At 50.2% G+C, this 11,892-nt stretch overlaps 1 protein-coding gene across 4 annotated transcripts in view; it reads right to left on the bottom strand.

The window, feature by feature from the left end:
• The window catches only part of LOC122365908 (arginyl-tRNA--protein transferase 1-like), a 41,879-nt gene that overhangs the window by 12,415 nt on the left and 17,572 nt on the right, over positions 1–11,892 (bottom strand). For 3 of the 4 annotated variants that reach the window (XM_043337546.1, XM_043337537.1, XM_043337528.1), the window contains exons 5-10: positions 8,733–8,855; positions 8,456–8,593; positions 8,008–8,198; positions 6,701–6,862; positions 6,223–6,383; positions 4,882–5,289 (exon numbers count right to left, since the gene is read on the bottom strand). In XM_043337546.1, coding sequence (XP_043193481.1) covers positions 4,902–5,289; positions 6,223–6,383; positions 6,701–6,862; positions 8,008–8,198; positions 8,456–8,593; positions 8,733–8,855 — 1,163 coding nt within the window. In that variant the 3' untranslated portion in view covers positions 4,882–4,901. Of the gene's footprint in view, positions 1–47; positions 759–1,142; positions 1,268–1,491; positions 1,691–1,985; positions 2,750–4,881; positions 5,290–6,222; positions 6,384–6,700; positions 6,863–8,007; positions 8,199–8,455; positions 8,594–8,732; positions 8,856–11,892 lie in introns of those variants that run through there. The other variant, XM_043337555.1, reaches the window with a different exon arrangement.

Raw genomic sequence — 11,892 nt, 5'->3', positions numbered from 1 at the left:
TCTATGTGATGGCAGCTCGCCCTGACATCGCATCACCGCGCACATACCAGCAATCCGATGAGGCGCTCCGCATGACGGCGTCACCTTCGCGGCAGCTCGATGACACTGTCTCGCGCCGTCCGGCGGATCTGGGGCTCCACGTCTCGCAGCAGCCTCTCCAGAAACCGCTCGTGCTGCCGCCGGCGTGCCGACGTCCGCCGATCTCTGCGGCCATGAGAGCGCCGCCGGCGGCTGGCGGTGGCACCGTACCCCTCCCACGGGTTACGGTAGTGCCCGGCCGCGGCGGCTCCACTCTGACTGGCCCATGGGGAGTTATAATATCCGTACACCGGCCAGCCGGCGGAGGCCACATCCGCAGCCCTCCTCCTCAGGAATGAGTTGTAATCACTCTCCGCTGGGGGCACGCCGTACTTGGCTGATACAATCCCTCCGTATCTGGCCGATACGCGGTTCATATCAATCACTGAGCCGTAATCGCCTGGGTCGGGAGGCGAGAGGTCCTCGGTGGGCGCCGCACCGCTGTCGTCGGCCCACAGGTCGGCTCCAGTGTCCTCCCTGGGTGAAGGGACGGCGTAGTTGGCGGAGACCATGCTGTGGTAGCCGGCAGACCGGGAGGCCCCGGGCGGCGGTGTATCGTCAACGTCTCGCCGCTGTGGGACCGTGTCGGCCGGCTGTCCCGACCGCTGCAGCAGGGCCTCGATCCGGGAGACGGCCGGGCCGGCCACCTCGGCTGCCGTCGGCAACGGGTGCTCGCACAGCTGTCGGAACACAGAGGATGTCAGAGCTACCGGCAGTGGATGCTCGCAGTGAACACGCGTAGCGACACAGCAGTGTTAGAGCTGCCGGCAGTGGATGCACACAGTCTATTTGAGTGGTAGCTGAACACAGGGCGGAGCCAGCATGGTCAGTATCCTAGAGTCCGGGCAGCAATGATAATATTCAGAGTGATCGACAGACAGTGACTGTATAAATTATAATGCAGACTACACTATGACACGCTCTACGTTTTTTATGGATGCTCATCGTAATTCCTCTGACAAATGCCACGATGTGAGCAGTGAGCAAGTCCAACGTTGCATCCTCAATCACAGTACCCGCGTTTATTCAGTACTTAAGGACGCTCGCGACCACTCGGTACTCACGTCTCCAGAGCTGCGCTCGCTGCAGACGCACACGAAGCCGCCCTCCTCCTGATGACAGGTGCCTCCGTTCTGACACGGGTTACCCTCCGAGCAGTTGGTGATTCGGATACAGCGCGGATCAGACTCTGCCGAAAAGACCAGCGGTGGGGTCTTGTAAACGGGTGATGGTAAGCCAACACTCGACGAGGGACAGAATGACACCAGACAGACACTCAGCATTTTCAAACCTTGTAGATTTTCATGAAGTTTAGCACCCTACCCTCCTGATGCCAGTCTTCCCTACCATGCGACAACCCCAGGGTAGACAGATAAGACACCCCTTCCCCTGCTTCGACTCAACGCCACTCACCCGACCGCCGCGCCCAGCCGAGCCGCCGGTGGCAGTCGCACGTAAAGCCGGCCAGCCGGTTCCGCTCGTCACGCCGGCAGCGGAACATGGAGCCGCAGTCGAGCAGGCCGGCCGAGCACGGGTCGCGCCGCTCGTGGCAGAAGTCGCCGCCCCAGGCCGGCTGGCAGGCGCAGAAGAACACCGGCGCGCCGCCCTCGTCCTGAGCGACCGGAGATAGAGGCCAGCAGTCGGCGACAGGAGGGACAGATGTCAGACGGCTGGGGAGGGGCTGGTGAGGCCGCGTGATAATTTGAACACGGAAAAGAACAGCTAGGAAATCTGGCTGCGCCCAATGTATTTAAACTGACGTTCATGATGAACACATCATGAAACCGACGTAAAAATGGGAAGCACTTTGCAAACTGCTAACTTTTCAACAAATTCATATACGATGCAAACATGAATATTGTGAGCACTACAGCAGACAAATTACAGCTGAAAACGGCGCTACTTACCCTGGACATGCATTCCCCTCCATGCTTGCACATTGTTACGCCATCCACCTTGCACATCCCGGGATCTTTGACAGATATCTCAACTGTTGTAGCTCGCTTGGGTAGATCATCAACTGTTGCTAACAGTTCATTTTGTCTTTCTTGAGTAGCCTCATGGGAAGTCATCACATCGTCTTCTCTTGATTGCCGTTTCGCATCAAGCATGCCGTTCTGCTGTATTAACGCATTTCTTTCGGCCTTTCGCAATTCCTTACGCAGATAACGTTTCATTTTATGTTGCTTTGCCTTCCTACGCTCCAGTTTCATTGCTTCACGGAGGGATATTTTCCGATTGCTCCGTTTTGTTCGTATCATTACATTGTCGTCAGTCGTCTTCGTTATATTGTGGTCACTAAACATCTGATTTTTAGACGGAAAATTCAATTCAAAATTTTCGGAATGCACGGCCACACTCCTAGACTGCTCGTGCAAAGACGCAGCACTGGCGACCAAAAGCACAAATATCACATATCGCATGACCCAGAAACATCATGCAAAGTGCCAAGCGAAATGTTCGAAAATAATCATTCTGGGAGCATAACTAGCCATGCTTGCCGGCTTGCCAAGCTCGTATGCACTAACATTTTGGAATTTTGCGTGTACATATACAATACACCGTTACAGTCGTTGTCGTTCTCTTTTGAACATTGATATCTTCTAGCACCGATAGGTATGCAATTGATGTCATTGATGTTACATTTGCAGAGAAGATCCCGCTCTGGGGTGGACGTCTGATTGATTTTAACAATATGCATTCACGTGCTTCCCTGCATATATGACCCCGCTTGTAAATGTTGACTGACGTGGCAAAGCATATTCGAACGAAAACAAGTCACTTGGTTTTATTCCAGGTCGAATACGGCCGTATACGGAAACATTTATACGGCTTTCTGTAAATAACACCGATATTCACATGCATGGAAAGTGGCATTCACAAAAAAATCCATGCAACTATAAAACGTCCAGTATGAATTCGCCGCTTAACAAAACAAGCTGCAATGTAGCCCCGGTGAAAATATTCCCTTTACAAACATCCACGTTTTAAGATGTATTTGAATCAATACAACCGAGAAGGCAAGCGACGTCGAATATGAAAATGAATATCTAAGTTAAAACTGGTCAGTAACAATATCAATCCGTCCAAGAGCAAGCTGCAACACAAAGGTTTCGCTAGAGCCGTCGCTGTCCCCTGGCCAGTATCATGCCATAAGCGCCGCGGCTCACATCATTTCTGCGTCGCCTGAGAAGACCGTCCCGCCTTGAGCAACCGACCCGCATTCGCCTGTCCGGCCGACCATCCCCGGCGATCGCTACCGCGGCCGGCAGGCAGTGTCCGTATCACAGGCGGCGTCACCGACCACTAGCCCAGGGCGGGGCGACAGGCAACTGACCGCAGCACACACACAAACACACGCGCAGACGCACAGCGGCGCCTCGCTACAGCCGGCTCCCACCGACAGTAAGTAGTTAGTATCGTAGGTTAATCTGAAAGGTGGTGGAGACCTAATAGTAGGTGTGCCTTGCTAAGGCAGATAATATAGTCTGATGAGAAATACGGAAATATACAACAAAGCAATCAGACTACTACAGCACAAAACTGTAAGCCACACAGGACATATCTAATGACGTAAGAATAGCGTTGAACGCGTTTCAATTTTTCGAGACAATCATTAATCTAATTACCAGAGCGACTTCATAAAATAAAGGCTGTATACCTATATTAGGTGCACAGAAATCGGGAAAAAAGCCCACACATGATAGTATAAGATATCTGCACATCATTTGTAAGTAAGGCTGCCGCCACAGCCAGTCGCACTCAGATCAGTCACCAGGCGGCCCCTATTGGCTGAGCCCCTCCTGCCAGTATAGCCGCCGCGTAACACTGCACCCCGTCGGCAGACGCATCACAACATCACAGGCACGTGAATGCCACACCAAAAACGCAAGGTGTCAAAACAAAACTACCGGCACGTTCCGGACTGCGCAGCCAGTGAACCCGATTCCTGCCTTGAAAACAGCTCGCGATTAGACTAACGCGCTTCCGGCAGTCGTCAGTGGTACCTACCTAGTTGCGGTGGCATCAAAAGTTGGCTCGCGCTTGGCTGAGCCCTTCAGCCGACTGCCAGTGTTTCAGAAGAGACGTTTAACGTTTCAGGAGAGACGTAGATAATGTCCAAAACTAAGCATTGTAGCGAGATACGCAAAGAACGTTGGAAAGGTCTAACCGAGATACACAAAAAAACACTCATAAAAGATGACTTTTGAGAACACGCACTGGCAGATCCAAAGAACGGACACTGTGGGCATATGGATATCCCCATTGTCCGATATGAATGAAAATTTGCAGCTTTCTCATATGGAAACGATTTTTTTTTACAATTGGGGCTGTCGCGATCGCAGTGTTGAATATACCATTAAATTTGACCAGTTGCCGATTAAAAAAGTGAAGACATTTCAGAAGATGTTTCAGACTTGATGCAAAGTCTACATCGGAGGACAAAAATAATAAATTTTAGCAAACGGACAGCTATGTTAGAATCAGTAATAACTTGGAAAAATTTAGACAAAACCAAGCAAAAAACATCCATAACAATGCGAAATTAATGTAGAAATTACGCGAAGATTCAGTTTAATAGCTGATGTAGAAGTTACAGGAAGGTTCACGTTCATCGCTCCATTCTAGAGTTATGACGAATTATCTGTAGGGGAGGCCAATCACCCTCATTTACTGGAGAAGTGGGGGAGGGGGATAATATAACTAATGCACCGATGCCGGTCTGTGACCACCCTTTTATCTGAAATTCAGGAGTGGGTGTCACGCTTGCAGTATTTCCCTAGGCGGGGCGTGGAGACTTACCACGCGCCCGGCCGCCCACCTCACTCCCTGAACACCAGTGTCTGCGAGGCGACGGCTGGTCCGACGAGCCGCAGGTACTGGCCCATCTCCTGCTGGTCGCTGGCGCCGCGCAGCTGCTGGTAGCGCCGGTAGCGCATCGGCTGTCCGTCGTACAGCACCAGCGCCGCGCTCAGGTCGGGCGCCGGCAGCGGCGGCCCGGCCGGCGCGAACCGAGCGTACTTATGTTTGTCGAGCAGCGGCTCGCAGGCGGACAGCGGGTGCCAGGTGTACGTCTCCGGGCAGAGCAGATCGGACGGGCCGATCCGGCCCTTGTAGCGCATCTTGGGGCACGTGTGAATGTAGTAGCCCATGTAGTAGTAGCGCAGCTCTGGTCGGCTGCGCTGCAGCTGGCGCGTCAGCTCGAGCTCCCTGGTCGGAGATGGCGCGTCACCGGGCGGCAGCGACCGGGCGACGAGGCCAGGCAGGGAAGGAAACAGCAGTGGGAAGAATGGATACAGGTGTGTGTAGCGGGGGGGGGGGAGAGGAGGACATGGAGACAGGGCCACGAGGTGTGGAAGCGATTCGTGGGAAGGGTGATGTTATTTTCGGATGGGAAGGAAGACGGGAGAGATCAATGGGGAGGGAGGCAGGTAAACGGAAATATCGGCATGTGGAAATGCCAACGATGTGGGCAAATTAACAACAGTGAGACAAAACCATCACGGAAATGAAAGAGAAACGAGACAAATACAGAGCGGAACAAGCCAGTAACAACAAAGGCAGACAAATGAATAGAACATGAACAATGAGATAAAAATGGTAAGAAAGTGCCAGGAGTAGAGGCAAAGTGAGCAAGCTAATTCCGGAGAGGATCTCCCGGAGAAATAAATTTATCGTAGGTATGTCCAAAGAGGTACAGGTCTCGCGGGTTTTAGCGGTAGGTTTTGCACCTAGAAAATCTAGTGTACTTCAGGCTATATCTTCGTCGTCTTAAGCTTTTAAGTGTTGACGATGCCATTGACTTGTTGGGTAACAAGCCGGCCATGATCGTGTAAAATGGCTTCATCGTAGATCGATTACTTTCTGAGATATAACCGGAAATGTAAAAGTGCAAAACCTACCGCTTAATCTCGCGAGCCGTACATATTTTGATTGACGAAGAATCATGCTACGTAAGTGATCAGTATCAGCCAATCAAAGGCGTTCTCAGAGTAATAAAATGCAAAAAACGGAGAAAACGTGAAAGAGTGAAGACATTTCCCTAAAATAAAAAGACTTAATCCTAGCAGAGAGCTGTGCTAGGGTCTAATAACCACTAGGTATTATCTGCACGGACCACCCTGTCGCCGTCGCCGGCGTTACCTGAGGCTGCCGTACGTTCCCAGCGAGAGGAAGCCGAAGCGGGGCAGGTAGTAAAAGTACTTGGACGATACGCAGGAGGGCAGCACGTCCAGGACTCCGACGGCGATCAGCTCCCCGTCCAGCCAGTACTGGTGGTGGTAGGCGCCGTACGGTGGTGCCCCCTGTGCCGGCAGACACGGGGTAAGACGGGGTCAGCCGGTCGCCAGCAATACGAAACAGTGACAGAGGAGACTAGCCTCGCACCACCGAGACCAGAAACACGCCTTAACATTTATCGTATAAACACTAACCCTTGTTCAGGCTCAAGGACAGCTCAGACCGTGTTACCGCTCTGGTCTAATATATTAAATGATCATTGCAAATAATCTTCACCCACCGCGATAACAAAGCCCCACCTACTTCGTCCAACCAGCCAGCATGTTATTGAAACGTCCAACCAGTCACCGCAACCTGGAAAGCAGCCACTTAATCACCGTACCTTGAGAGGGGTAGCGCAGAGGAAGCGCTCGAAGGTGCGCATACAGCACTTGTCCTCGGTGTCGCCGTGGACGGCCATCTGGTACTGCTTGTACACCTGGTAGCTGGCCGCCTTGGTGGAGGCGAACTCGCGGTTGGACGGAGCCGTGGACACCAGCCGCAGCTGATGAGACCAGCGGGCACAGAGGTCAGCCAAAGAGGAAGGAAGGAGCATAGAGATCTTATATACATGTATATAAGATTATATACATGTATATAAGATCTCTATGGGAAGGAGGAATAAAAAGACAGACATCTCTTCACTTCTCGCTGGCAACAAGCTGGTCATATGCCTGACGTTCATCAGCTGCAAATTAAGCAAACGAAGAGCGTAACATGACAGATGATTGACTACAGTAATTACGGCAAGTCTCTAGCACCAATAGAAATGTGACGCTGATGATCTACAAGCATCCATATCGATAGCACATTTGAGTAAAGTAAGAGTGCTCACAACAGTCTATCCAGCATTGTGCCATCATAAAACGAGCGCTAGCAAAACATATCCATTCCCTGAAGATATAGGGGAAGTCTGGAAGTCTTCACCCTATGGGAGAAGACTTTCATATTGCGTTTGTTACAATGCCCAATTTTGGTACACGAATGTGCACGAATATGCAAGTCATCCTATGTCGCGGACCGATTCGGAATCTTTCTTCCACGGTCTGGCATTTCGCAGACCAGTCGGTGTCCACCGCGCGACTTTTACGGTTCGTCACGACCGCCACGAATATTTCATGAAAAATGAAAATTTCGTGGCCGTTCGCCGAATTTATAAAAAACGAACATGATCGCCAAACAGTCGCCGAGTCACCGCCGACATGTCGCTGCGTGCGTCGACTTGTTGCCAAGGTATCGCCGACTATTCGCAACAGATTCGCCATTCATTCGCGATGTTCACCGAATCATGGATCAGCTTCGACCCGCGCACGATTAGGGGGGCCCCCACCCGTTTTCTGCAAATCGGGCTCTGTCGGTAAACTGTTCGCCGATTTCCTACACGACGTGATTCGGCGACAGGGTCGTGGCCAAAATTCGGCAGTGTAAACACGGCTACACGCGTCTAGCTGGACGGCGGCTGCGTCTAGCTGGCGACTGGTAACTTTAGACGCGTCTAGCTTGGAAGTCTCCGTCCAACAGTTAGACGCCAAGATAGACGCCAAATTGGACGTCCGCTCACTAGTTAGACGCTGGTTGGACGCTAGTGGAAATCTCCAAGTCCCATAGATAAGCTAATGTCCTCCTACGTTCAGCGCTGAGTCCTCCCACCTCCAGCGTGTGTTTGGCGTCCTCGGGCGGTTTGAGTAGCTCCTCCAGCGGGATGGGCGCACCGCCGCCGCCGCCGCCCCCGCACCCACCGGCGGCCGGCAGCGGCGCGTCACCGTGCTTCTTCCGCCAGCGCTCCCGGCGCAAGGCCTTCTGCTTCTTACAGGGCGGTCGGGATGGATCCATGCCCTCACCTGTCGCCGACACCGGCCTCAGTCAGCGCTCCAGTTATGACTAGAAATATGCTCAAAATAACTCAAAATAAAAAACAAAAGACAAAGACACAACCATTCGGTCTTTGTCACCTACGCAATTTAAGCATCTTGCGGCTAATTATCAACAGCCTGCGTAATATTTAGCACAATAGTACAACCAAGTTCGACGGCACAGCATAGTGCATCTGCATCGTGATCTATGCAGCGCGTGCGAACTCCACGAGTTTGACACTGACCTGGCTGGACTGACGTCTGCGACGCCGATGACGCAGGCCGCTCCGATAACTTGGTGGTGACTGTCGTCTGCCCTGTCGACTCGCCAGTCTCTGAGGACGTCAGGTCAGACGGCCCCTCCACTTTCGTCCGGGGTGAGTCTGTGCGGCAGAGCAAACAAAGTCAGATCAATCACTGCCAGCAGCAGCCTAGCTGAATGAAAAAAAGAAATAACTACGTGAATTTTCCTCACCAGTGATCAGTTTTAAATTAAAAGTTGACCTGCGACCGGTTACTGACCTGCCAGGTCACCGTTGAGCAGCGCAGCGCCCTGGGGCAGGTCGCCACTGGCTCTGGAGGCCATCTTCTCTAGCGTTTCGGCGTCAATTTCCAGGTCCACATGACCGTGTTCAACACTGCCATCTGGCGAGAAAATATCCAGTCACAACGCTCCGCAGCAGTGAAACCGCGGTAAATAACGGCAAACAGCTCTAGCTAAGCGTTCAAGAAATGACTGGGAGTCTGGGATATTCATGAAAGCAATGGGTTTAGGCATGGATGAGATAATAATGGATTGGTGTCTTCGCAGTTTTTGGCGACATTGAGCTCAGGCCTGCCATCTAGCGGGAGAATTATCGTAAGTTAGGAGCAAGCCGAGTGAACGCCGCTGATTAGCATTGTGACACACGGGAGTGTGGTGTAGTAGCAGGCTTGTTGTGCAATTTTTTTTCAAAAGGTTATGTCTTTATTGTCAGTAAAAGCGAAGAAATTAATAGATTTATGTGCAGGATCAGTAATAAGATAAGCAGTTCCATGTTATTTCCTCATCAAATCGTGAAACAGGGAGTTATTGGAGACTTCGCCAGCACGTGTCGTTTTCGCTATTTTTCACATGAGCCTTTACTTGGCCTAAGTCGAACAAATTGTCCGATCAAAGAACAAAACGAACGTAAGTACTATCTATGTCTAATGGAGAAGTTAAACGGAATTGCTAGCGTCATTGCCCCTCAATATGTCATTCATGATTCAAGACACTCTATGAAAAGGACCCAACCAGTGCTGCGTATAGTCGATGAAATTTCAGTGACTTTGGATCCAACTCCGATTCCGGTATCCAAATATCGACTCCGACTCCTTCGGGCAGAACTGTCGATTCACACAGACTCCGACTCTGACTCCGACTCTGCAGCCCTGGTAAGTCTGTGGAGTCGATGACTTTTCGGTGGCGTTCGACTCATACTCCGACTACAGCTTTTAAAAATCAACCGACTCCGAGTCGGAACAGAACCACTCGCTCTGACTACAACTCCGCAGCCCTGGCTCAAGATAGCCGCCTAAAACAACTTTGATGTTCTTCGTACATTGTTAATGTTATTTTAAACAAGGAGTGGAAAAGGAAGACGAAGCCTTCACAAACAAGGATCTCCTGTTGCGGATCAATCGGCTGCTGGAACAGTAAGGCATAAACACCACGCATCTCATTTCATCGTTTTCCTAACGATTCCAATGTAAGCACTGATCAATGCAGTGCGAGCATCGATGTGACATTTGTGTACCAAGTTTGAGTGTTATCCGCCCAGCCGTTCTTGAGACATGGAAGCGGCACCCCGTTCGTGCGCACGTGCAGTAGCACCCCCATAGTGACACATGGAAATGCATTGGCCACTGGGTGCCTAACTATTGACGAGGTTTTACTGTAATGGGCCCAGCCATTGTGGAGTTACTTTATGTGGAACAATTTCGACACCCCTAAGTTGGCACGTGACACGTGCCGTAACATTAACTAAGATGAAGAAAATCGGGCGAAATTCGGAGAAGAAGGAATAAGCCTACCAAATATGTATGACATATTGTCGAACTGCTGTGCCTGTACCCTTGTGAATAAATGGCCATATAAAAGCTCGTACAAGCCGATGGGACTGGGCGTTTCAATGCACATCGTCTTACGCATATTATTTTCGTTATTACCTAAAGGTTGCTTGACGTTTTTGGCTTTCAAGCATTTAAGACATTTTTTGTCGTCTCAGGTCCAGTAAGATTACCTCCAACTCGTGGGAATATGCAGTTCGAGCCAACTAACACACCACACCCACGTGTGTCATAGTGCTGAGAGATGGCGTTCACTCGGCTTGCTCCTAACTTACGATAATTCTCTCGCTAGATGGCAGGGCTGATCCCAATGTCGCGGATCCCAATGTTAATTTCCACGAGACAACAATCTGTTATCTCATCCATGGTTTAGGGTTACTAGATACAGTCACGTGGAATTTCCTGGAAACTACCTTCAACAGGAAATAATCAGCCAGTTATTACGAGTTACGAGCGAGCGAGCGCAGCGAGCGAAGCGAGGTCTTTTCAATATAAGGAAAAATCTCAGTATGAGCGGCCCGGCCCGGCCTGTAACGCTTTTGAGAGGCTTATATCGACACCTTTTTTTAAACCCCACATCTGCTCTCCCGTGAATTTCCAGGAGGCACGAAAGATCTCCTTTTAAAAGTGTCCAATCGTCCGATCCTGATCAAATATGTGTGTTCGTAGGCCTGTTCAGGCTGGCACGGTCCGCCGACATCAAAACAACGGTGCGTCAGCTGATTATTGGTCCTCCGATTCAGGAGAAATTATTAACGCGGGAACGCCGGCGCTAAATAAAGGCGGTAGGATTCACGGCTTTGCATGATCGTGTGCAATATTTTTTATAGTATCAAGCGAGGGGTATTGCTGGAGTTTTGCAAATAAATATTTTGTTCTCAGTTTGGCTATGCGATCGTGAACACTTTATTTTCATAGATACAATATGAAATAGGATAAACAGGCCAACCCAAGGCCATGTATGCCAACCTTAGACTTCGCATAGCCATGGACATTGCGTAGGAAGGTACTCGCCGATCGTACCACGATACCACGGGCAAGATATCAGACTTTTGGGAGTTTTGTGTCGCTGAAATGTATTTTAACTGCTAAGAAGGAAAATAATTCAATTTAATGATGTCATGTACAATGGACATTTAGCCATTCCAAGCATATAGTTTGCCTGGCTTCGACAACCAGATAGCCAGGTTTATTTCAAGAGCTTCTAAAGAGGTAGTGGATTTAATATCGTTTCTATTACATTTATTTGATAATCCTACATATCAGTAAATTCCAAGCATATAGTTTGCCTGGCTTCGACAACCAGATAGCCAGGTTTATTTCAAGAGCTTCTAAAGAGGTAGTGGATTTAATATCGTTTCTATTACATTTATTTGATAATCCTACATATCAGTAAACCTGCCACGTTATCATTCTCGTCGAGCGATTACCGGCACATCGTACCAATTGGTACGATGTGCCGGTAATCGCTCACCGAGGATGCCAATGCAGCGTCGAGCGTCCGATGGTTTACGATAGGAATTATAACAATAGTTTTAAACTAGCGCTTTTTAGAACCATGATCCGAAATGGTAATTCAAAGAACCTCTTC

This window comes from Amphibalanus amphitrite, unplaced genomic scaffold (assembly GCF_019059575.1).
Source record: "Amphibalanus amphitrite isolate SeventyFive unplaced genomic scaffold, NRLGWU_Aamphi_draft 000029F_arrow, whole genome shotgun sequence".
NCBI classification, from domain to species: Eukaryota; Metazoa; Arthropoda; class Thecostraca; order Balanomorpha; family Balanidae; genus Amphibalanus; species Amphibalanus amphitrite.
This window is presented reverse-complemented; position numbering and strand designations above follow the sequence as displayed.